The sequence below is a fragment of the Misgurnus anguillicaudatus genome, chromosome 6, assembly GCF_027580225.2.
Source record: "Misgurnus anguillicaudatus chromosome 6, ASM2758022v2, whole genome shotgun sequence".
NCBI lineage: Eukaryota > Metazoa > Chordata > Actinopteri > Cypriniformes > Cobitidae > Misgurnus > Misgurnus anguillicaudatus.
In genome coordinates this window covers 9,219,442-9,246,960 of record NC_073342.2, presented here as the reverse complement: position 1 = coordinate 9,246,960, position 27,519 = coordinate 9,219,442, and the positions used below count along the sequence as shown (strand labels likewise).

The 27,519-nt window shown below is 37.5% G+C and overlaps 1 protein-coding gene and 1 long non-coding RNA gene across 4 annotated transcripts in view; one reads left to right on the top strand and one right to left on the bottom strand.

Moving 5' to 3' along the window:
• The window catches only part of LOC141364282 (uncharacterized), a 29,662-nt gene that overhangs the window by 1,859 nt on the left and 284 nt on the right, over positions 1 to 27,519 (top strand). The gene's annotated exons all lie outside the window — the stretch shown is intronic.
• plxnb2b (plexin b2b) overlaps positions 2,743 to 27,519 on the bottom strand; it is a 215,745-nt gene continuing 190,968 nt past the window's right edge. For both annotated transcript variants that reach the window (XM_073868475.1, XM_055192295.2), the window contains 12 exons: positions 25,377 to 25,443; positions 20,241 to 20,387; positions 16,675 to 16,831; positions 16,497 to 16,597; positions 15,303 to 15,387; positions 15,052 to 15,203; positions 12,278 to 12,438; positions 9,313 to 9,460; positions 9,159 to 9,223; positions 8,881 to 8,956; positions 8,721 to 8,795; positions 2,743 to 7,491 (listed from right to left, as the gene is read on the bottom strand). In XM_073868475.1, the coding sequence (XP_073724576.1) occupies positions 7,387 to 7,491; positions 8,721 to 8,795; positions 8,881 to 8,956; positions 9,159 to 9,223; positions 9,313 to 9,460; positions 12,278 to 12,438; positions 15,052 to 15,203; positions 15,303 to 15,387; positions 16,497 to 16,597; positions 16,675 to 16,831; positions 20,241 to 20,387; positions 25,377 to 25,443 (1,339 nt within the window). In that variant the 3' untranslated portion in view covers positions 2,743 to 7,386. The remainder of the gene's footprint in view (positions 7,492 to 8,720; positions 8,796 to 8,880; positions 8,957 to 9,158; positions 9,224 to 9,312; positions 9,461 to 12,277; positions 12,439 to 15,051; positions 15,204 to 15,302; positions 15,388 to 16,496; positions 16,598 to 16,674; positions 16,832 to 20,240; positions 20,388 to 25,376; positions 25,444 to 27,519) is intronic.

Below are 27,519 nucleotides of genomic sequence, written 5' to 3'. Positions count from 1 at the left end.
AACCAGGCAAACACATTGTATTTAGGGCTGGGACAACGCGTTTTGTGGGACAACAAAAAATACGTTGACGCAAAATATGCGCGTCGATTCGTCAGACCCAAAATGGCAGCACCGTAGAGTAGTAGCAACGTGAGTGGCTCCAGTCCGCGCCGGTTTCACACCGCAAGTGTGAGCAGTGCGTAAGCGGCGTGTGTTTTTTTAAGCGCCCATGTTAAAGCAACACCAAAGAGTTTTTTTTTACCTTAAAATAACGTTTCCAAAAAAGTTTCAGTGGTTCATCTACTCAAAACGGTGAATGGCACTTTCACATTCGCTTTGCAGCCCTCTATCGTCCAAAACCGCACTAAAGAAGTTTCCAACCGTCGGGTAGTGGTCCTGTAGTTCAAATGAAAACTACAAAAACTTGCTTTACGGCAGACCTACAATCCAATCAGAGCCAGCTATGCTGCAGTATTTACGACGGTGGTAATGAACAATTGCGCTTCTAACCTGTAGGGGGAGCAAAGAGCAATAAGTCTTTAGTGTTGCTTTAACAAGCATGCACATTGCATGCATGAGCAGCGCGAGCTCGCGGCGCTGTAGCAGCAGTGCTGCGATTGTTTCTGCGTCAGTTCTATTTTTGCTGCGCTGCTCACGCTCAATTAAAGTGACAGTGCATTGTTTATGGTTTAAATGCTCGTGGATTGACGCGAAAAAGTGGCATTTTACCATAAAATCATGAATGTGAGGCCAAGTGTGTTTTAAATAGTCATGACTTTGAGCAATTTAACAAAGCAATGAAATATGTCAGAATATTGTCAGAAGACTGCGCTTTCATTCACTCTCTGTCCAGCAGTAGATGAGTCCTCATCTATCTTAACAAACTTCAGAGAAACAGATTTAATAATGTATGTGCTTCTAAAGTCTATAATTGTGTTTATATCCGTCATTACATGGACTAGAGCAGCACGAAAACAATGTGGATTAAAAAATCAAGTTATTAAAATTACACTGACCATCAAAAGGCAGATAGAAGTTTTTTTGTGCTTATAAATGCATGTAAAATAAAGTAATGTGAACTTGAGATTTTTATACTGTTACTAAACTGCACAGTATACACTGCAAATGCTTTATTGAATGCTACCTCTGACTAAGAATGCATTATTTTGCACTTGTATACTTTTTTTATTTTGAAAATTTAAGAGCAATAAACATATATTGAAATGTTTCCATTCAGATATGTAAATCAACATGTATAAATTCGAATCAAAGTCGAATCGGACTGATAAAATGAATCGTTAGATTAATCAATGGCAATGATCGAAAAAATAATCGCTAGATTAATCGTTTAAAAAATAATCGTTTATCCCAGCCCTAATTGTATTATACCAATTACCAAATACACAAAATAACGTTGTTTTTAGAAATGAAATAGGTGCACTTTAAAACAACTTGGTTTTGCAAGTCAATTCAACCTACTTTTGAAGTTTTTGCCTGTGATAAGTTGACATAACTTATAAAAACAAGTTAAAATTGTTTAACTTAATTTGTTAAGTTAAAGTAACAAAAACATATGTTGATTTGACAAATGCTGCATGTGAATGTATTTTACGAGGTCGCTAATTCGTATTAATTCATACGACCATAGTCGTACGTTTTTGTACGATGTGCTATGCTCTCGGTCAGGTTGGGGCGGTTTAAAAAAAACCCACAATAAAACTTCTGGTTATTTTATTCTTCATGTTGTACGATTCGCTTAGTATGAATTTATACGAATTAGCCATCTTAGCCAATATGTACAAATTCCCATTAAATGTAGGGTGACCATACGTGCCATTCTCCCCGGACTCGTCATGGCCAGGATTTCGGGTTCATCTTCCGGAAGTCGTATTTGTCGACCGCATACGTCATAGAGGATTATTATTATTATTACAGAAAAGCAACCGTTACATTTTAAGTTAAGAATGAAACTACGATTGTAAGTCTTATGTTTTTAACTGAATGGCGTATGCGGTCAACAAATACGACTTCCGGAAGACACACTGAAATCCTGGCCAGGACGCGTCCGGGAAGAATGACACGTATGGTCACCCTATCAAAACAGCACAACTTTCATCTGTCTGAAAATAAATTATGTGCAGATATTTCAATTGTGCAAATTAATATTTATTCAAGAAATACTTTTAAACCCCTAACAATAATAAGTAACATTACTATGCAATGCTAATAATGTGAATTTTCACAATGGCTGCGGGATTCCGATATGATTTGAGGTCAATAAAGATGCAAAAAAATAAAAATGTGCCACTAATAATTTTTCATAAAATATATATTTTGTGTTTTTTTATAAATCATATGTAAAGTCAAATAAAGAAGGTCGGGAACCACTGCTAGAACAATGGCAAAATTTTATGTGATTTAGAGTCAACAGGAAATATGAATTGTGTTTACTTGAATACATATTCATTGTCTTACTGGACTGATTCATTAATACACATTATTCCATTGCATAAATGGTTGCCTTCATAATGCAATAACCTGCTTTATGCACCTCTGAAACAGCACTCCTTTAAATCCCTCTTATTCCCTAATGACTTTTTTAAAGATCCAATTAATTCACAATGAATAAAATGCCATTTCACCCAGATTACAGAAGTTAAATGGACTTTTCAGACATTAATTGATGTGCTGAAAAAAAACAGTAGCACCTGATTTACAACAGACATACAGACCACGCAGATCATGGGCCAAAGAAAGCACAGATGGAAAAATGTATGTTTATTGATATAAGGATCAGATGGCATGTTGAACCTGTGACCTCACAGATCGCATTTATGACATCAGTCTCCTGAGAGCTGCCATGTCTGAAGGAGCCATGCCCATTTCACTCCCACCCCCAGAATGCTTTGCTCTCGACACATTCACGAGTAAAAGGAAAGATCTTGACAAAACACAAAAGTTTCCTTGAAGCATAATGCACAGGACAGCAGTGTGAACAGATTTGCATTTTTAATACAAAGGCATATATTTTCATTAAGACATAAAATCATAATATTAACTGCACAGCAGTAAGCAAAGGTCGTGTACAGATTATTTGTTCATACACACCATTGAAACACAATTTTGGGTACAGTAATAAAAACATTTGTGCTAATCTATAACTCTTTTTGCATAAAGACCAAACACAATGGCAGCCGTCTGTAGGAAATGATTTGGACCATTCACCAAACGTTCGAGGGTTTTCCAATGCAGTAAAACTCCTAAAAAGCACACACACTCGCTCACTCACACACACACACACAACAAACACCCCAAAGACTTGTACATTTTTCAAAAACTGCGATTTTGCTCTATACATACAGCATGTTCAAATAGATTGGCATATTCTGGCTACAGCACACCTTTAAATACTGCACATATGTCTAACACCACACTTCACAAACTCTACGACCCCTGACCTCTACACACCCGACAACTATGGCCAAGACCCCCCTACCACCCAAACCCTTGACAGATATCTTCAATACCACCGTACCGATAACCGTTAAACACTTTAAGGCACGTTTTGGCTACAGAAAGGCTTAAACGAAGCATTTTACATTAAACTACGGATACTTGCATCAGTGTTTGTGCTCTTGAATAAAAAAACAGGAACGATTAGATTTTAAAGCGCGGAGTCAAGATCACACATGCAATTACAATCAAACACGTCTCCCGCTGGTTTTATTCGAGCGGGGGGAAGAGAGAGGGTCGTGCCAAGATGCTTCACGCTTCCTAACTGTGTTCAAAAGCATGAGTCCTATCGGCCAACGCATCAAGCCATCTGTGCGCGAGAAGGCCTGATGTCAATCAAACCTTGGGACAGACGTTAAGGCCGATTTAAGATCAGGATTAAATACTTAAATGTTTGATGCAGGTGTGCCACACACATCCTGAAAAGTTATGCAAAAATATTTTGATTGCCCCCTGTTGGCTGGCGGTAGTCATAAAGTCATAAACCCCGCCCTCTCTATGTAAACAAATGCGACATGAGTCAAACTTAAAAATGAAATTACACTTAAAACAAAATGGGTTTGCGTTATTTTAATTATTTATTATTTTGATGTACATTTAAGTGTTAGTTTTTCTTGGATTAAGTAGTTAACTTTCCCCCGCCTTTGACTCTCTCCCCGCCAGCGTTTTAAAAAAAGGTTGCTAGCCAGCGCCAGCATTATTCATGATTTTCACAAAAGTTTAATGCCTTCCCGAAAATGTTCTTCTTTAAATATATAAACAAACAATATATCAAATGAAAGAACAGACCCTCTGCTTTGGTAGAGATCAGATGCAGAGCGATCTTTAAAACATACACAGAGTTCTTTCTCTTTCACGTGAGGCGCTACTTCCGGGTTGTATAAGTTGCGGAAGTGCGCCACAAACGGGTTTTATAAGTTGCCGAACCACCTGGTGGATAGTAGCGGCACCGCGGAAACCCGGAAACTCTCATCATTGGCAGGGTAGCGTTTTCTCTTAATTGACGAGTTATTTCGTCAATGGCAGGGAAAGAGTTAAAAGAAAATGCTTCCCTGCCAATGACGAGCATCTCCGGCCCTCCGCAACACCGCCACCATCCACCAGGTGGTTCCGCAACTTATAAAACCAGGAAGTATTGCCCTAGGGCAAACAGCTGTTTGTCCGTGTAAGTTTTGAGGATCTCTTTGAATCTGGCGGGGAAAGAGTTAAAAGGGGTGTGACAACTTGATTTGTGTGTCTGCGATTGAACAAGGAAATGGGCGGGGCTTGATACCACTGCTCCACCTCACAATCACTCCTGTGCAGAACCTGGCTCTAAATGACGTCATCGGTGCAAGATGTCAGCGGGTATTTTTTAGATATTTTGGTTTCGCCATTTACAATTCTATAATCTGTGGAGACACATCGTCCATCTATTTTATGCTGCGTTTACACCAGCCGCGGTAGAGGTGGCAAGCACGGGTGATTTACATGTGAAGTCAATGCAAAGATGCGATTAGGCATCCTGCGGCGCTGCGTGTTCTGCGCGAATTGAGCATTGCCGCAGGAAACGTGAAAGTTGCAAAATCTGAACTTCGGCAGATTTCCGCGCCGCGTTAACCAATCAGGACCTTGCTGCAGTAGTGACGTGATTACAGGAAGCGAGCGGAGTCTCAGCGGAGTCTCAGAAGCCCCTCCCATGACGCAAATTTCCACGTGAATTACCGAATGACTAGAATTTCATGCGCGGCTTTCACGTGAGAATTAAGCGAGTGAATTCAAATGTTCAAGCGTCCAACTACGCACGGTTACAGTCTATGGTTTGACATCACAAGCCAGTTAAAAACTGCTCTTAGATCAGTGATAGATGACATACCTTCAACATTATATAAAGACTATATTTTTAGGCGAAAGAATGTCAGAATAAAAACAGCGATTACTTATCTTGTACTAAACAAATTTTTTGTCCAAGACGACAATGTCCCTACTTCTAAATGATAAAACCCTCTTTCCTCTGAGTCTCATAACGTTCTAATCCATGGCTTTGAGCCTTCTGGTATATCAATAAAAATGCAGTTTTCACGTGGCCTTTCAAAAGCTAAGTGTAACACAGACATGATTGACTGTTACAAAATAATGTACATGAAAAAGCTATAAACAATGATACAAGCTTCCCTCCGAGTAGAATTTTGGCTAAGATTATAGTACCATCTTGTTAAGTGCCAAACAACAAACAAATTAGTGCATGATTATCCTCTCTGCCAAAATAAAGTCATTCACATTCCAGATTACACATCGAAAGCCGTCCAATTACACAAAAACTTTGACACCAGAAAGATTCAAATGAAAGTGTTGAAAGAATTCCAGAAACATAATCTCAACTAGTATGCAGACACAAATGCTTGACCAACACATTGCAGTGTGCTATCCCGGTGTATGTACACTATTTAATGTGTGTTGTTGTATTACTTTGCACTAAGAAACAACAAGTGTTTTCTTTAAAGGTGCATTTTATAGAAGGATCTCTTGGCGGAAATGCAATATAATATACATAACTAAATTATTAGTGGTGTATAACGACCTTAGAATGAGTCGTTTTTATCTGTATACACCGCGGGTCCCTTTGAAAGTCGCCGTCATGTTTCTACAGTAGCCCTAAACGAAAAAAAACTGTTCAACAGAATGCGTTTTATCCCTACATTGTCTCAGACGATGCATGTTTGTCCCGTGGGGGTTACCATATGCGTTTTGAAATTGAGGGGTGAGCTGTTGGTTGCAATTCTCAATCTCACCCCTAGATGATGCTAAAACTCACACACACCACCTTTAATTAAACCGGACGCAAAAAATAACTTTAACCAAATGTGATCCTGTCTGTAAAATACAGATTAAAGCCTCATAAGCTCACGGTGAGTTTGATTTCAGTCATTGATAACACTTAAATTTCAATCTTTGACTTAATCAGTATTAAATATATCAAGGTTATATTTTATTAGAATGTTCTTTACATTATGTAGGATGAAACACGTACGTAATCTGCACTACAGTATGAATTGTGTGCTGACACCTTATTGAACGCAATGCTGCGTGAAATTTTATAGCCATTTGCGTTGACGCACTTTGTGTTTGCGTAATGCACTGCAAAACTGATTGTACATCAACAATTTGTCATACTGTATGTACAGTAATAACTTTCATCATCAAAACGAACTAAAAATAACATGCTTTATGACTCATTTCTTATTATTGTCTATTGATTTAGTCGTTCCTGTAGCTCAGTTGGTAGAGCATTGTGTTAGCTGTGCAAATGTTCATAGGTTCGATTCGCAGGGAACACACAGGCTGATAAAACGTACACTTTGGATAAAAGCGTCTGCCAAATGCATAAATGTAAATACATTGTGGGTCTACTAGTTGGTCCATATTGCTAAATTGAAACAGAAATTAAATGGATTTTTTGTATGCAACCGTGTCCTGAATCAAATACTAGCGTACTGCTTAGTGCATATGCATAGTGCATACTTTTCCTAAACAGTAGTGGAATGTGATGCTTGTGATGTCACCATCAGCTGCTTTTGATTGGACAATACCAGACGTGACCTCACTTTAGGCAGAACCCCTGCATACATACTGTAACTGGTGATCCCTTTTGGTCAAAATATAGGCATCTTGTTTAACACACACGCGCACACATACGCACACGCATACAAGCTTTAAAAACAATTGTCACAAGGCTGTCTAAAAAGTTATTTTCCTCTTATAAAGCTTTCTGCATAAAGACTGCACATTAAAAAAATAATAGAATACAATTCATAAAACCTTTGTCTTTCTACACAAGAAGAAATCTGAACATCTGATTATAGTTATAAGCTAAATACACGCACATAGTCTCTCTCTCTCGCGCAACTGATAAGGTTAAAGGTCGTTCACTTTGTTTTCCAAAACGGCTGCAATCTGTTGCAGTTTCAGTGTTAACTGTTTACTCTGAGCGGCAGGATCTTCGTCCAGAGACATAATGATCTAAAGAGAGAAGAAATTGGATCATTAGTCGACAGTCATGGTATGTAAATATGTGTGGCACACATTCTGAAGTTAACCCTTTGAAAAGCATAAAAACTTAATATTATTGCATTAGCAGCCCAAACGCTGGTGGAATCGATTCCCAGGGATCACAAATACTGATAAAAATGTATAGCTTGAATGCATTGCAAGTCGCTCTGGATAAAAGCGTCTGCCAAATGCATAAATGGAAATGAAAGTGAAAACTGTGATATGACAATGTACATGAATAAATAATGATGCATCCATCAATACGGCACATTAAAACAGATTTCAATTGATGTGCGGTTGGGGGTTCGCAGCTCTTGTAGGCAGGAACTAAAACTAACTGTTTGCCATACTTGTCAATGGCAGTTGACTTGAGAAAATGCACAGGCCATAAATATTTTTTACACCATCTGCATTAACTAAAAATATTTAAACAACACTATGCAATAAGGTACTATATATTATATTTTAATTAGCTACATTAGTTAACCTAAACTGATATAATACTTCTACAGGATTTATTAATCTTAGTACATGCTTGCAGCTATACGTTTTCTTGAGTAATTGCCATATATTGCTACATTTACATGTAATATTTTATTAATTAATAGGTCGCACATACTGGATAATAAATAATTATACATTGACCAGTGGTGGCTCGTGACTGCCCCTCCGAGGGGTGCAAATTCAAAATATGTGTTTGGAGTGTCATGTGTGTTGCTCATGTTTTAAAAATATCTGGCAAACGCAAGCGTCTCTTTTATCATAAACCCTTTAGACTCGTCTGCAGCAGACACTTATTTTGACAAGACACATGATGCACATAGGTTCACTCGACACACCGAACACATATTTTGAAATGACGAACCACACACATGACGGGCCACAAACATGTTGTGACGAACGTTACATCGTGCGCCCTCAAAAAAAAAGTCACAGGCCGCCACTGACATTTACATTTATGCACATGGCATACACTTTTTATCAGTATGTGTTACCTGGGTTCAAAACCCAAATCCCACTTCAGAATGTTTTACTGAGATTTCTAACCCTGTGCGAATTGGCCATCAATATTACAGACGTCCTGTGATCTAGTTGCATTACTCCATTACTCCCCCAATCTAATCCTGTCCGAATAGGGCTATAGATAAAGTGCAGCATGTCGCATACGTAAACAATTGATACCAGTTTTTTGTACTTACCCCATCGTAGTATTTACTTGCGTACCGATAGAGCTGGTGAAGTGCTACCTGCGTGTTCAGTTTATCTGTATGTGCCTGAAGAACAAACACAAATCAATACTCATCTACATCCTCCTGATAAAGATCAGAGAAACCATCTCATATATATACACACGCTCACCCTTGACACTTCAGCCAGATGTGTGTTCATCTCCTGATCACTGACAGACACTATCTGTCTGACTCCTTTATAGTACCTGAGGAGAAACAACAACACGGCTATTCACACGCAATTACATTTCAACCATGAGCATCGAGTGCTGGATTTCATTTATTCATTTTAGAAAACTGGAGCTTGTTGACTATAGAAAGCTCCTGGCATTTTTTGTTCATCATCTAACTGTCCGTGGGCATTTCGTTTGAGGCTGACATAGTAGCCGATTTCTCTGCGGCACTTACTCGTCTACCATCCGTTTGTAGGTGGAGATCTCCTTTGCATAGAGTAATTTGTTGCTGGGAGAATCCTGCAGGGCAAAAACACAGCGAGTCCATCAGTTATGCATTTCTGCTTGTGCTATATTAGTTTTTTTTGTGGAAACTCTTGCATTCTTACCCGACTAAGTTTGTGCTCGGTTTTCGTGCAGGCGTCCATGAAGGTCTGAGCGATGACGGACAGAGAGGCGTCCACGACCTCGCTCACATGCACGTCGAATATGAAGTGAGGATTTTTCAGGATGTTCACCCAGAAACGCAAAGGCAAACTTCGGAAAGAGAGAGATAAAGAGAGATTAAAACGAATAAATTCTTTACCTTTGGTGCATTTTTACGTTTACACTTAAATTAACTGTACATGACCTCGATTACGACTGGCTAGACTTTTATGCATATGAAAGGAGTTAAGATTGATCTGCTGAGCTGTTGAATACTAAATAGGTTTTGATACGTAAATGTTGGAGGACAGATGAATAATTAAGGTTATTGAATGAATTACTATGAATAATATGGTTTTGTAAGGATGTCCCAAAAAATTCACATTCAAATTAAATTTTTTATAATCTTTTTCGGTTTTAATACAGTAGCCATAACTCATTAACTAAAGCTCAAATTAGGTCTGCGTAAAATTACAATTTAAACACCACAAACAGAATAGGACAAAGAATACAGCATGACAATAGTTACGTTTCAATTATTACGCTTCAAATCACCCAAGTTGCAAATGGAAAATAGGCCCAATGATTACATTTTCCCAAAATCTCCCATACTGTATATCTCAAAAGTTTTTACACTTGTGTGAGGTGTTTTTTCTGGCAATTCAGAATTTAACTGCAAAACTGCAATAAAACTTTTTTGTAATTACAGACCACCTTATGTGCATAATAGTGATATTATTACTCTTTAAAGTCACCATAAAACGGAAATCGGAAAAGCGATTTCCCTTACTGATGCGAAACGGCTTCTGAAATTAAGAAAAGTTAGGGCGGAACTTGAATTAGTTCATCAAGAATTAATTAATTGTAGGAAGTTGGGGCATGTTGATATTTGCTAATCGCTGCAATCTTTTCTTGAGCCCCGCCCACCCGCCATATCCCGTGACAGGAAGTAAAGAAAGATAGTTTTGAGGTGGAGATTTGCATGTTTGATTAAAGATTATGAGCGCACAAAAAAATTGTTTTAAATTACACTTTCATTATGACTTTTAAGATGAAATATCGTGAAATATAACCTCTTAGTAACTTAGATGCTTATATAATAAGCATTCACCTCTGTTTAAAAATCATGGCATGTGGTGGCTACTATATCTGTAAACCTACAAACATCCATCTGAAGGATTTTTGGAATGAATCAACAATCGCAACAGAAAAAAAATGAAATTTTAATCACATAATTTAACTCTTTCCCTGCCATTGACAAGTTATTTCGTCAATTAAGAGAAAAAAAAGTGCTTCAGATGAGGTTTTATGTTAATCTGTAATACCGTGATTATTCAAAGGGGTGGCGCACTTATCCAATTTATAAAAAACTGAAGCAAAAAAATTATTTACTAATTTTAAACTTTGTGTATGTTTTTAAAATCGTTCGAAATCTGATCTCTAACAAAATTCCTTCAAAAAAAAAAAAAAAAAAGCAATTATTTCAGCCTTTTGCTAAAAAATTTTTTTTGAAAAAGAATACCCATATTTAAAGGAACAGTATGTAGGATTGTGGTCAAAACTGGTACTGCAATCACAAAACTTGTGGCTAAAACTGGTACTGCAATCTCACAACTGGTGGCCAATACACAACATGACAACATAAACATCAGTTAAGGGCTGCAGCTCCACTTTTTAAATGACAATATCCTGGCCGGACCACTGTTGTCAGTGATATAAGTATTTGAAATGAAAATGATTTCTTAATGTCTAGACATATCAGGGCCATTTTGTGATTAATTGATATACATTTCTTACATACTGTTCCTTTAAGAGTTTATAAGCAGAGAAAAAATATAGATAGGATGAAACTTTTTTCCTGTTTTGTTTGTTTGAAAGCAGATTATCTGTTCTTTCATTTGATATATTTTGTATGTTTATATATTTTTAGAAGAAGATTTTCCTGGAAGGCATTTTGTGAAACTTTTGTGAAAATCACAAAAATGCTGGTGGGCAAATTTTCAAAAAAATGGCTTGCGGGGAGTGAGTTAATGGAAATACTGTCATTTTCCAATTGTTTCTTCGACATTTATAAATATAAAAAAATATATTGCAAAAGTTAGGGCTAATGTTTAATGTCTACATGTTTAGATCTCAAAAACTCCTCTGGTATATCTCTAAATTGGGTTGCATTACGGGTGAGAAGCGCCATGACGCGTGTAGGACAACTCGTTGGTATTTCTCACATATTTTATTTTCTACTAGAAGAAATAAAATGGCACAGTTAAAGACTGTGACTTTTATGTTATATGTATGAACACACAGTGTGTTTACCATGAGTTTAACACTTACTGTTGAATAAGTGGTTTGTTTAAATAACTCCTAATACAGTAATAGAGATGGTTGCTATAGCAAACACCACTAATTATGCATTTAATCCGTTTAATACAGCATCCCTCCTTCAAATGGAGAACATTGAAGAATAATTCACTCAATCTGCTCCTCAATACTCGTGCATCAGAGCGTGAAGCGGTGAACACAGACAGACGGCTTTGGAATTTTAAACAGGTTATTAAACAGCTCGGGATTTTGTTTCCTGTGATCTACTTTAAAGAATCTCATTCAGATGAGTGATTCTGAAAACATCTACTGGCTGCTTGCATCTCTGCAGAGCAAGCAACATAAAATCAAAGCGTATAATAACAGAACAATTAAATTAACCAGGGACGTAATTAAGGTGCATGTTTGGCTGTGAGAGGTTTTATATTTAATCGAATCGCAGGATTTTCGTGAAGCTGCTAGACGGGTGATATCACTCGTCACATTTATTCACAGATCCGTGACACTTGTCAATCACGCCGCATCTATGGTAACACATTGGATAATTGAATGAATGCGAAGCTGAAATTAGCATATGGATTAAAGACCATAACAAAACTCGCTTTTCACCTGTTGGTTTTCCAGATGTGTATGGTCTCCTCGTCTACGTTTTCGTGTTTCAGGGCCTGCTCATCCAGAAAGTCAAAAAAGTATTTAACTGCCGGAGGAACGACGGTGCCAGTGCAGAGCACGCTGCGAAAGAAATCGTCCACAAACTGCTGCAGTGTACCCTGAAAACAGACACATGTACACACGCATTCAAATTCATTTTAATGAAAAGCTGCAATTCGTATAGAAAATCAGTAATTAAGAAAGTATGTAAAATTTTAAAGGTGCATTGTGTAACTTTAAGAACTATATTTTCAGTGGTGTATTAAGACCTTACATAATGAACTGTATTGTTTTTATTACCTTTGAATGAGACGTTTTTATCTACATATACGCGGGTCCCCCACTATTTTGCGCCGTTAAGTTTCTACAGTAGCCCTAAACGTTCAAACTGTCCTATAGAGTGCATTTGTCACTACTCTGTTTTAGACAATGACGTGTTTGTCGTTTGGCGACTACAGTAGCTTCTCTATGCGTTTCGAAACGGATGCGTGAGCTGTTGGTTGCAATTCGCAATCTCACCACTAGCTGCCACTAAAAATCGACACAGTGGACCTTTAAAACTGTCTCCTTACCTTATTCCTAATTTGCAATAGTAAGCTTATAATAATAACTTGTATAATAATCTGAGCTGTCGGGTACAATTTGCAGGAAATGTCATTTGACGTCATACAACTTCAACCCACGTAAAGTACGTAATGTAAATTTCAATCATATGTTTCAAACAGAGGTGGTGAAAGAGAGACAATGTTAAAGATTGCAGCTTTGTGTGCTTATCTACCTGTCTGCAGGCTAAATAGTTACGCTTTGACTGGCATGACGTTTGACTTTACACAACATCATCTCTGCTACACGGTTTCCGTTTCACTGACAGCTTTACATGCTTGAGTTACTTCAGTACAGGGTGAAAGAATCACTAAGGTAATTTAGCCTTTTTAATCGCTTCATTTACTACAAACTGCCTCCAACACAAAGACACGATATATACGGAACAAACTGAATTAGATTTACATACTGAGTGCTATGTGAACAATGCCTAGAGGTTATCAGAATCATATGAATGTTGTCTTGCATTAAATCTCCCATAACACATGCTGTTTCTGCGTATCTGATGTTAATCTGAAGTACCTATAGAGTAGTATTACATCCTTATCTACGAAGAGTCTTTATTTTAATCAGATTTATAAAAGGCAGATCAGCTTTACTGATTATTTCCTATAACGTACAAAAAAAATCAGAAGGAGGAGTTACGAGCTGCGGGAGGAGCGAGTTTATATAATATGTTTATATGCTTTCTTCTCCTTACATCTAAAAACACTTTGTTCGTGTTATTATTGAGTTTTGATATAAAACAAAGCTGTCGTGTGAAGTGATGCCTGTAACTTAGCGTCCTCAGTTCTTGCTCTCCCACTGATTGACGTGTGGACGTGTTTTTCCGGGGAAAATGCCAATAAAAAGAAGTGATATGTATGGCTTACCCCTGAAACGTTAGCTAGACGCGTATTCGAAAAAAACTTTCAAAACTTGAACAAGTGCATTCGGGCACAAAAATACTGGTTTTTGGACACTTTGCATTTGTTTAGCATGAGGAAACCAACTCTTAAAAATGCATGACATATTTGTTGAACCCCCCCCCCCCTTTCATTTGAAACAGATCCTATAGAAATGTCCTATTTCCTGGTCTTATAAGGCACGTCTCAATAGTGCACACTATTTAAAAGAAATATGTTCATAATCCTTCATCAAAAAGTAATATTTTTAATTTATTTTAATCTATGTCTATATTTATTTTTTTGGTAAAGATAATGTACCTAAACATACTTAAAACGAGATACAGTTTAGTGTGCAGTAACTTGTTTTCGGCATAAACTTTTTTCTTTTATACTGCATTAGCAAATAGTTTAAATTTTTTGCCAAAGAGGTTCATAAAAATGTTTGTAAAGAAGTCTGACACAATTTTGCTTCTCAAGTACAGGTAACTGAATTTTCTGAATCACTGTATCGCTTATTTTTATGGGTACTTCCCCCAGAAAACCCCGCCCACCTGTCAATCAGCCGGAGATGCTAGAACTTGCAAACATCATATCACGCGCGACAGCTTTGTTTTAATTTCAAAACTCAATGGCACAAAAGAAGAAGTGTGTTTTTGGATGTAAGGAGAAGAAAGCCAGCCTTATGAAAACAATGGATATAGTTTATTATCCGGGGTAACAGCAGAGTTTTGCGTGTGTGTTTGATGCGGTGGATTTACCCAACCGAGTCACGAGTTGCATGCGGTAAGTAAGACTTTTGTCTTATGTTGGAAATAGGCGCATGCATATTATATAAATGACACAAACATGTAGTGAATCATAAGTTAAACAGTGTTGTATAGTGTTGCATGACTTGTATTCGCTCCTCCCGCGGTAGTAACTCCTTCTTAATTTTTTTGTACGTTATCGGAAAGATTCGGTAAAGCTATTGTTTCTTTTATAAATCTGATTAAACTAAAGACTCTTCGGAGATATAAAATATGTAATACTACTCTATAGGTACTCCAGATTAACATCAGAAATGCAGAAACAGTGTGAGTTACGTGAGCTTTAACAATAATTTTTTTTATTTTAATCTTCTAAACTTGGTGGGAAAAATGAAAATAACCAATAGTATAAAACGTAGGCAATCAAAAATCCAATCAAATCGTACTGGATGAAACCAAGTCCTGTTTGCACTGGCGAACACCCAGTGTTAAATACCTTAACAGAGAGCAGTCGTGTGAGATATATCTCTGTGATGGCTTTGGTCATGGATTTATCCTTTATGCTGCCTCTCTTAGATTTCATCTCATCCAGCTCATCAGCCGGTCGAACCAGATGAAAAACTTTATCATCCTCCAGCAGGGCATTTCCTGTGTGATTGAGTTAAGAGAGTAAAACTCTTGGACAAAATAAAGTGTATGTGTGAACTTCAATGATGTGTGATAGAGATACTGTGACTTCAAACTCACTCTCTTCATGGTTGTCGTGATTCTGGTCGTATGACTGTTGTGTGTGCTGAACTCTGGACAGGATCACCGTTGCGTTGTCTTGCACCTAAACACACAAACAGAAGTTAGCAAGGTCTTGGCTGAAACCTAGGGCTACGTTTACAAGACAACGAAGTGGTAAAAAACGCAAGTCTTTCATTTCTCGTACACACGACAACATTGTCAGAAATATCCGCGTTTAGATTAATCAACTTAGATTAATTAGAACATACCTATCTATTTTCAATGCATGCACTTTTAATCCATGTACAGCGCTTCGTGAATGTGTTAGCATTTAGCCTAGCCCCATTCATTCCTATGGCTCCAAACAAAAGTTTTATTTTGTGCCACCATACTTACTCATGTAACTACTCATGTAACCGTCTTTAAATAGGGAAAACATGGAAGTGTTTGGTGGCTTCTAAATTCTTCCCTGTTTGGAGCCATAGGAATGAATGGGGCTAGGCTAAATGCTAACACATGCACGAGGCACTCTACAAAGATTAAAAGTGCACGCATTGAAAACAGATAGGTATGTATTAATTCGACTAAGTTGAGATAAGAACATGGTAAAATATTGAAAAATGGTGGTGTTTTCCTTTAAAACAACTAAAATGCTGTATTACACATGGCAGGCCAATAGATGGCGATGTTACATTGTAAAGAAACGCTACACGTCTGCGCACATTCACATTCTTCTACAGAATGATAATAAAAACACTCAAGATAGGAAAAGCATTGAGCAGTTTTGTTTAGACAAACGATAAGGTAGTTTTATTACAACAAGTGGCCCCGGCCTACTTTGTAGAAGAAGTGTTTATAAACTCTTGAGCAGCACAAACACAGTCCTGTAGGCCGCCATTGTTGTTTTGGTTATACTCGGATATTATTTGTCGACCGCTTACGTCATCAATGTACTCACATTTCGGTTTTAAAAATCTTAGTTTCATTCTTACCTTGAAATGTAACGGTTGCTTTTCTGAAATAGAACCTGAAATAATAAACCTCGATGACGTATGCGGTCGACAAATACGACTTCTGAAATCCTGGCCGGGATGTGTCCTGGGAAAATGGCACGCATTTTCGCAACACTAAACATCAAACTTAATTGGAATAATTTACGTGCCAAATCTTCCGTGCGCTTCGTTTGATGAACGTTATTCATCATGTGCTTACATTATAATGCGCCAGAGTATTGATGCGTCTCCATTTGCCTTCCTTCTGTGATGTCACATCCAGGTCTGACAAGATCTGCCCTGTGGAACCGGGACGCCACTCTGCATAAACACAGACATGCAATAAGTGTCATGCTGTAAATAAAATCATAACAGTCTATTTAAACACACCCACTCACCGAGCGTAACGCTGTCTACTTTGGGTCTCTGTGAGTAGGGTAGGTTTTTGTACACTTGTTCGAGGATTTTTTCCTTCACCTGAGAGATGGTGTCACAGTTCAGCACTTTTACAGGTGTGACGTCAGGCCCCTCCCCCTGAACCAGCACCTGCAGTGTCTGTAGATCAAAGGGCAAATGTTACAACCCACAATGTGGATACCTGTATCCTCACACATCCATTCACTTAAGCCGCATCCACACGAAGCCAGTGATTCCACTAGCCTTTTTTCCATCCGTAAACACGGAGTCGTCACAAGAAATGTGTAAGGTGTGAACAAATGGCAAAAACAATGCCTTAAAGGGACATTTGTTTTGAAAATATGCTTATTTTCCAGCTCCCCTAGAGTAAAATATTTGATTCTTACCGCTTTGGAATCCATTCAGCTGTTCTCCGGGTCTGGCGCTATCACTTTTAGCATAGCTTAGCACAATCTATTGAATGGTCTAATCAGATTCAATGGATTATGCTAAGCTATGCTAAAAGTGGTCGCGCCAGACCCGGAGAACAGCTGAATGGATTCCAAAATGATAAGAATCAATTGTTTAACTCTAGGGAAGCTGAAAAATTAGCATATTTTTTTAAAAAGTGAAGTGTCCCTTTAAGGGGCGTGTCGTAGTGAGGATGCGTCTGTCATCGCAACAAGTTAGCTTTCAGCTTTTTGACACGGGGGTTTTAACTCATTCACCGCCACCCTTTTTGAGAAAAGTTGCCCACCTGCATTTTTGTGATTTTAACAAAATTTTCACAAAATTCCTTGCAGGAAAAATGATCTTCTATAAGTGTATAAACATACAAATTGTGTCAGGTTGAGGAACACACCCTCTGCTTTCAGACAAGCAAACAAACAAACAAAATGGGGAAAAATCGATTCATTATATATTTACTTTTTCCACTTAATTTAACCACTGAAATATGGATATTTCTCTTCAAAAATACAACATTTTGAGCAAAAAGCTTAAAAAATTGCGTTTTTGTAAAGGAATTTATGTTAGAGATCAGACTCAGAATGACTATCAAACATAAAGGCAGTTAAAATAAATCATTAAATCTTTTTAACTTCCGTTTTTGATAAATTCGGCTTGCCATCTAGTGGATAAAAGCGGTATTACACTTTCACTTTGAAATTCGTCCAGAAAGGCATATTTATTAGTTAAATATTAACTCATAATTGACGAGATAACTCGTCAATGGCGGTGAATGAGTTAAATACAAATCAACATTTACAACGAGAAATGTCTGCAAACTGGAATGATGCAGAGATCAGGGAGCTCCTCACTATCTGTTCTGAAACTGAAATCGATTTCCAGCTTGGCAGCTTCATAGAACAGCGCGCGAAGTGCGCAAGTTCATGTTTAGTTCAGAAAATAAATGCACACTGATGATAAGCAAACATACACATTTTTCTATGTATTTTCCGTAATCTAAAATGTATACGGATTGGCTGTACACACAAAGACATAAGGATATTGGTTCCAGATTTATACACTCTGGGAACCCGGTTTTAACAAAAAGCGGATTCAGGCTTCCAAATGCCAGATCCGTCTGGACGAAATGCCAATTCAATAAAAAAAATTGTACGTATATAGCTAAACACGTCTTAGTGTGGACAGGCTGTTAGTGAATTAGAGTAAATGTCTATTATCCAAATTTCAACAGAAGTGTACAGTTAAAGGGCACATATTATGCCCATTTTAATGAAATGTATAATAAATGTTATGCTGGGTACACACCAAAAGATTTTTTAGATCTTATAAGATTATCACGATAGGGCTGTCAACGAATATTCTAAATATATATTCGAATAGTTAAAAAATTAATTTCGAAGGTGAAAATTTATATTTGAATTAAAAAAGTGAAAAAAAGCCTGCGGTAGTAGAGGCATGCCTGTCTGCTTTGTAAATGGGTGCTAGTGCGCCTGTTTCAGGGACATGTCACAGGAGTCGCACTGTCTGGCACAGCTGCTGAAAGCTGATGCATCTTGCATGGAAGATGGCAAAAAGTCGACCGCAGCAGAGAAAGCGATTTTAATCCCCCAAAATGTAAAAAGCCATGTCTGGAAGTACTTTGGATTTTGGTCGGTATGAGGTCAAATTGTTGATAAAATTGTTACAGTTAGCATACGATAGATGTCAGGCAGTCAGTGGCCATGGCTTTATCAGTGTGACATCACATTAACAAGAGAATCAAAATAGCATCACTAATGAAAGGGCGTTGGTTTAATGGGGATTAATAGGGAAGGAAAGGGTGGATTTTTTCATTGTAGGGTTGTTTTGTTCACAGACTGCCAACACACATTTATGTTCCAACACCTTCAGGGCTCAACATAAAGAACTGCGTGGTGGCCCGGGGCAAGCGTGAGAGACGTTAACAGTTAACAGTATTGTCACTTGCCCGATCGGGCCAGTGTTTCGCCCTCAGTCACTAAAATATATTTTCTTCCTGTGGCCATTTGTCTTTATGTATTCTTATGCAACGTTACCATTAAGACAAATTTTAAGCTTCACACACGTTAAAGAGACAGTAAGTAGGGTTTTAAGTGTTTTATTAATCAAAATCTTTATTCATAAATATATCCTCGTTGGTGTCAAATGACCTCTGCCAGTGATCTGACTTTTCTTTGTAAGCTTGTAATTTCTTCTCTTTGATTACATTGAACGGGTGAATCCAAGGAAGCTTCCATGTCGTTCTGCCATTTGATAAACTATAATAGCAGAGAAGGACAAAAAGCACTAGCCTACCAACGCGTTTCCACAACGCGTTTTCATTCAGAACACGTGATCAGTGAGTACATAACGGCTACCGTAGTTGCTACATGCATTTGGAAAAGCAAGGCGCTAGAGAGCACTGTTCGTTTGAATGCAACATACATTTTCACCACTAAATGGAGGTAAATCCTACTTTAACTTTTCAGCAATGTCATGACGTTTCTCCTACCTTAGTGGTTGTTGTGAACAATAATGTGTGTTGCTTATTACGTCAGCTGGTAGAGCAAAGAGACGTTAAGATGTTGGGGCACCGGCCAAAAACATTATTTAACATCTTGGAAGCAGACATTTACTTTACACTCCCAGTGAAAATTTTGGCAGGCCAAGTGAAAACCTGAACCACTGGGCCGACCGGGACAGTAAAAAAATAATTTGCGTTAAGCCCTGACCTTGTAAAAGTGGATTTTGCATAATAGGTGCAACTTGTAACATGTTTTTATTTGTCGATAATGAACTTGCCAGAAAATACTCTTTGTTGAGGTTTGATTTACAAGGCGACAGGCTTGTGCTACAAAATCACATCATTTCATGTGGCATTACTTCAATGCTTCTGCAACGTTAGCAAATAAAAAACAATTAAACAGTTCATCACTGTCCTTTTGTAATAAAATCTTCCTGTTTTTCTTTACAGATGACAAAAATCCAATTTGCTTTAATTGCGACTTCCTTACTTTCAGGAATAGTATAGTAGGGTATAAAACTAAATGCACACACACAGCAAGTAAGAACCTGAAAAAGTAATAAAAGCATTGCTTTATACCAGCACGCTGTACTCCACGTCATCTCCGAGCAATCCTGTGTCATTTAAAGTGTATTTGGCCTTCTTGACTTGCGAGTCCACGGGCCCTTTCTCGATCTGGTGTTTTATGGCTCTGAAGAGTTTATACAGCGGCTCTCCTGCAGCGTCCTATACAAACACAAACCTCTTACAATACAGTAACAAAACACTACACAGTGCCCATCTGCTCTATGCATACAACCGCTGTAAACTTTTATTGCAGATAAAAGAGGTCTATATATCATAACCTGAACTGTAGAGCCGCTTTGGCTTTGAAGGGTTTACATTAAAAGTGTTTTTTATGATCTGAAGTGGCTATTCATGCAGATGAAGAACAGAACCTGGCTCTCATTAAACACTATTATAATGATCTCAGCCAGACTCATGAATATCAAAGCATTACCACAAACACCCTGTGGTGAGAACAAAGCCAATTATTCAGAAATAATCAGACAAAACATATAATGGGAAATAATAGGACATTATAAGTGAAGTCTGGCTTTTATTAAACCGAAAATACTTTTCTTAAGCACTAAACCATGTGACTTTCTAAACACAGGGGCTTTTCAGAAGGTTGCTCTTTTTGTATGAATAGACAGATAAGTTAAAGTCCCTTAAAGTCAGATCTTAAAGCTGACATAACACAAGACGTTTTTGCCAATTTAATGTTAATCTTGCACTGTAAAAAAAGTCTGTATTTTTATGGGAAATAGTGTGTATATTTTACAGTTTCTTTCTGTTTTTGTGGAAAACAGTATTGTTTTGATAATAGTACAGAAATGTACTGTGGAATTAGATTTGTAATATAAAATTACAGGAAAAAACTGTTAATGTAAATAATCATGATTTTCCGTTTTTTCAAAGAAAATGTCCTTTATTTCGTAGAAAATGTCCTTTATTTCATATGAAAACACTGTTAAAATACAGGGGCCCAAAACATATTTTATTTACAGTTTGGGGAAATTAATTTTACAATGTTTTCTCTGTTTTTTTACATGACAGAAAACGTGTGTTCAAATCACAAGAATATACTGTTTAATAAAATGTGTAACATGATTTTACAAAGAAATTCTGTATAAATGTACTACACAAAATATCAGTTTTTAAACAGATTCCAAATGATTTTAACAAAGTAATCATAAAAATACAGTTTCAATTATGAAAAATTAACTGTAAAGTGAAGTTTACTCATTTGTTAATTTTACTTTTGGAAATAAGGCACAAGACCTTCATGACTATTGATTTGAGGGCAACTTGATGATAGTCATTTAGGCAAGACGGTTTATTGTTATTGGGTATATTATACATAACTTTGCTATAAGGTTGTTTTTCTTCCTCTGCTTTTCTCTTTTTCTCTTCAGCTAGGGTAAGGAACCATTTTGATGCCATAGTTTACTTAAGCCTACCACCGCAACATCACTAAAATAAGTCTTGTTTTTATCTTTATTGAAAGTAACATGAACATTACGTTGCTATACGATACTACATTACCCATAATCCCAAACGTTTCATTTCAAAGCATGCGCAATGAGACGTATTTGACGCACCTCTGCAAGCGCGTCATTAACATTATGCAAATGAGCCCACTCTGCTCCTATTTTGTAATGTTTTCTGTCTTTATTTATACTGATGTTTTGTATTTATTGTCACTTTACTGTCGAGTTTTGTGTGGAGAGTTTATACTGCGATTAAAACCCAGTATTTTTTTTAAATAACCCTCTTTTTGATGGTTATGTTAATAAGTAAGGTACCGGAGCCTGCAGCGTGTTAAAGCGCTTAGACCATAACAGACATAGACATATGTTCGGAAGGTCTTGGCTTGTTCTGAAAGCTAGGCAATTGCCTGTGCTTCCTGATTGGATGAGGTTGATTTTAGTGTTTTGCATATAGTTTAAAAGCAAGTATTATTACAAGTAAATATCATTAATTAAACATGAAATGGCTGCATTATAGCAGCGTTTACCCGTATTTATAGTTTTTTTATTGTTCTATACAAGTAAATATCATTAATTAAACATGAAAAGGCTGCATTGTCGCCGCGTTTACCCGTATTTATAGGTGTTTTGACTGTTTTTATACAAGTAAATATCATTCATTACACATTTAAAGGCTGTACAAATACACAAAAAAAACTGTTTTTGTACATTCGTTATTATACAGTCAAAATCTGTATTTTTACGTCACAGTTTTTCCCTGTTATTTGAAAGTAATTTTCTGGCGCCCCAGCTGCCAGAAAATAACCGTTTTTTTACGAGATTTTTTTTTACAGTGTGGTTACCTACAGTATAGAGTAGTATTTCATCATTCATATGTCCAAAGAGTCTTTCGTGTTGTCAGATTTATAAAAGTTATAAAAGAACAGCCTTTCAGATTTGTGGCGGAAAAGTTTTTAAATTTTTTTTTTTTAAATAACCAGCCTTACATTATACATATGATCCAGAATCGGATACGGAGTCAGTAATGACGAACAGGAACAACAGCGACAACGATTACAGCAGGACGTCTGTATCTGGTAATTAATCCTAATTAATAGTGTTTATCCACTATTTTAATAAAAAAAGCAACGTAATCCTTTTTTTACTGTATTTGCCCGTTTTAAAAGGTGCAAATGTTGTAAATGCAGTACAACGCCAACTGAGGCGAAAAATGTTTGCTGGTGTTAATGGTGTTGTTTACATTACATGCACTTATGCGCAACTGCAAACAAAACACGTGAGATTTTGATTTTGAGCCTGTGGTTGTGACTCCTAAATGGAGTCTTTTAAAGTTTTGACCGCTCCAACAGTTGTAAACAAGTGAAGAATCCGGAGTCAAACTGAGCCTTGTTTGTAAAGCAATCCTCTCCGAAATGCAGCCAGGGAACAAACAAACTCATTCGCAATTATGTTGCGGTCCGGGAAAAAACGAAAGGGAAATCTAAATTCTCCTTACATTCAAACCATCTTGCAAAAACAAAGTTGTTGTGCTGTGCAGTGATACCGGTGACTTCTACTCGACGGAGCAATGCTAAAACCCGATTTATAGTGTGCGTAAGATCTACGCCGTAGGTTATCTGTAGCCTGTGCCTAGCTCTGCGTAGCCTGACGTGCACCTCGCAAAATTTTAACAGCGCGTCAGTTCTACGCGGACCTGTGATTGGTCCACCAGAACCCCGCCCGTCAGGTAAAAAAAACTGCGTCATAGGTATTTCCATTTGCGATGATGAAAACAAAGATGAGCCAAGTTGAGGAGTGATTTAACTCAAACTGCAACAAAAGTCACTGTTTATTTACTTCCATCATTGCTGGTCTTCTTAAAACATACACAACAAGTTGCTGTTTCTTCTTCTTTCGTGGGTTAACTTGCCAAGCTAATTCTTCATTGACTGTCGCGCTGTTACTGTGGTTACACGCCTGGATACTGCTTACCAGCAGTCTGCACATGTGTTTGCACGTCGACGCGGACGACGATGCAAAAGTATAAATGAAAACCGACGCGGAACCTACGCCGCCGCGGCTACGCTGTAGGACCTACACACAACTATAACGAGCCCTTAATTCGCGTTCTCGCTCTCACTTGACGTGCAGGGCAGGCGTGCTTTTCTGGGAGTAAAGGCCCATAAAAGGAATATGGAGTCGTAACAGATACCCCCATTCGAAAAAAACGTTCCGAAACTTGTAGGAAAAAGGAGGCTTGAGTTTGGCTCAGAAATACTCTGTCACAAGCTCAACTGCTTTTTTGACACTTCTGCTTATGTTTAACATGATGACTAAAACGCTTAAACTGTGTTAATAAGTCAGAATGCATGAAATAGCATTAAACCCTTTAAATGTGCTATGAAAACCAAAGAAACCACCCAACCAAATTTGAATGATGGGAAAAAAACGTCAAGTAAATAAAATTAGTTTTCTCTGCTCTCAAGCGGTTGGGGGGGGGTGTCTGCTGTCAGCACTGAAACCAGGCACACTTGCGCGAAAGTCTCTCTGAATTTTTAAATAACATTACAAACTGAATGGATGCTCGTGATTGCGTTAGGGGCGGGGCCATGCGCGATAGAGACAGAGCGCCGTTATGCAAATTTGAAAACCACGCCCACCGGGGGGGGAATCAATCCAACCGTCTCCATTGACTTTGTATTGCGAGAAGCCGCCTCCTTGTCATTTCTGGCTTATAACAAAAAACTGAATAATGCCTAAAAGCTGCTGTGTGACAATATGTACAGCTAACAAGCCAAAGAATCCAGAAATAAGTTTTTATAAGCTGTCGAGCCGTAAAACCCAGCCTTTAAGGAGAATAAAGTGGATCGCCGACTACGTTTCCCCCTAGTGGACGCAGTTCTACTAAAAGAAGTACTATGAAAAGTTGCCTGTGTCCGTTTTTGTGTCTTTAAGCGCTCGTTTTTTGGGGTCGACAGCTTATAAAAACTTATTTACAGATTAAACTTAAAAACAGAATAATACCTAAAAGCTGCTGTGTGACAAGGTGTACATCTAACACGCCAAAAAAATAAATAAATAATTTTTTATAAGCTGTCGACTTCAAAGGACGAGCGTTTGGACACGGAAGTGGAGGCAGGCAACTTTTCGTGGTACTCCTGTTAGTAAAACTATAGGGGGAGGCGTGGTCGGCGGTCCACTTTGTTCTCCTTGAGGACTGGGTTTTGCGGCTCGACAGCTTGTGAAGGCTTGTTTCTGTGTTCTTTGGCTTGTTGGCTGTGCATGTTGTCCCGGGGCAGCTTTTGGGCATTGTTCAGTTTTTTGTTGTGGGCCGGAGATGACAGGGAGGCGGCCTTTTGCAGTGCAGGGTCGGTGGAGACTGTTGGATTGATTTCCCCCCCGGTGGGCGTGGTTTTCAGGTTGTGACGCGCTGCGCTCTGTCTCTATGACTCAAGTACGTCATCGAAACACCGCTTTAGGTCAACCTGAACTGAAAAACTGTTTAACGATCCAAATCTGCCATTCAGTACTACATAGTTTGCATTCTTTGCCGCGTGTTTCAGAAATACATTTCTAACATAATGTGTTTAGAAACAATTTTCAAGATTGGCTTTACAGGGACTTTAACTTTTGGCTGAGACATGATGTGAGTTGAGGGTGGCACTAAAAATATAAGGGAAAGTTTTAAAGGTTGATGTTTTACCTTTAGGTACTGATATAGACAGATTGACATCCAGTTACTTAGCATCCTTTCCACCACTGTTTCAGACCTGCAGATGACACACACACAATACACTTTGAGAAACCAACTTCTTGTTTGCATTTTTCAATCCATCAGACTATATTTTTTTTACTTATGAAAAGCTCCGAAAAAACTTTTGCTATTATAACTGCAGGGATGACGTATTTTGTAGGCAAAACCCAGAAACGAGTTAGCATTTTAGCATGTCTGTTAAATGCCTTAAAGGTGCTAAAGAATGCATTGAAAAGATATGTTAAATTGTTCTTTGATATTTACATAGAAGGTATGTAACTTTATCAAGTGCAAACATTATTCAGAAACGTTTTTACATGTCCATTTACAACCCTAGGATTTGTCCTCTGAATTTAATGGCCTATTATTATTACCTTCCTTGGAAGAGTCATGAATAATGATATTGCGCTCGGCTCTGAGGCTCATGCCAGTAGCTCACATTAGTAAAGAGACTTTATTTGTTTGAATCTGTATCAGGCAAAGAGACAGATTTTGAGGAGCAACTAATTGTTTGTTTGGAGATTGTTAATGGATGTTTCTGAGTTGTAAGTTAATGTTTTTTATAGTATGCACCTGCAAAACGTGACTGTAACGTCAATAGTAGAACTTATAGCATATAGCATTAACTAGCATATAGCGCCAACTCAGCAGTCACAACTTTGTTTTTAGCATTGTAACAACATTGTGATTAATTTAATGTTGGGGCATACATTACGCCTGTAATGTCACAGTCTGTGTTATGTTGAGATTGGCCTGTTTTTCTGTCTTTTGCATGCACGAGGTTTACATAAGAACGAGGAAACAATCATGTTTGAGGCTTACAATATGTCATTACCATGTACAGAGCTCTTATTATTCATCTATGCCTAGATAAATACAGTTTTTATTCTACGGCACATTTAAATAACATGTTCAAGGTTAACACAAGCTTTTTCACGTTTTATTCAAGATTTTTTACGTTTTTAAATAAGGGTAGTTGCCAACAAGATGCTACATTGGGACTACAGATGTTCATCCACCGAGTATTTTGTTATCTGAAAACTTGTTTTAAATAATTTTTTATAAAATTTGAAAGTGGTGGTGATTATGCTGGAGTCAAGCAACCGTGCTGTAATTAGCTTTAATTTTTAAGTAAATGCATTTTGACTAGAAAATTAATCAAAGTTATATTAATTAGTAAAGATTATCATGAAGAACAACCTAATTTTTCCGATAATCCGAAAAAATCCTATTGACATTTTCCTGAGGGAACCCACGTGAAGCTAGCTTCCTGGTTAGCCTAGATTCAAAAATACGTCATCCCTGCAGGATATCTCTATAAAGCAGATAGGTTTGATTGGATGAGCCGCTCTTCTTTAGGTGGATCGACTATTAGACATTTATATTAAACAGCAGAAGTATTGTTTGATGCATGAATCATTTTTGTATTTTATCATATTGCTGTTCATTTTTAAATACAATAAGCAACTCAAGGCTGTGTATTTTACTACGGTTTGGGGCAACACTCCTGAACAGCGGGAAGATTGCTGAAATGCACCAATATTGCTTAATGAACACTTTTGTGCGAATTAGAGTCAATAACATACAATGATAATTAACATATTTACAGGCCTACAGCAAGATTATGAACTTGTGATGGGTGAGTTTGGTGGTTGCGGAAGATTTTGGGTTTGTTTCATTAATTTAAATGAGATGCCAGGGCTCCAGACTAACTTTTTTCACTAGGAGCACAGTGGCCCCAAACTGAAAATTTTAGGGGCGCAACCAGAAAATTTAGGGGCACACACTGTAAATCAACATGCTATTCAAATACTCACATTTCTACTTATTTCCACTGTATTACTAATAAATACTTTAATGATAGATGTAGAAAGTACAATGTGCTGTTTTCAAATTCAGTGTCATATCACAAAAAAGGTCAAAATTTACTGGCATATGTACAACTGGATGTAAAATTCAGTGGCACACTCTCAAATTTTGGTGGAAAAATGCCCCCATTTGGTGGCAGTCTAGAGCCCTGGATGCTGTTTGGCTAAACCGTAAAATATTATTGTAATAAAGTATCAAAATCTTATAAAAAATAAATTGAGAA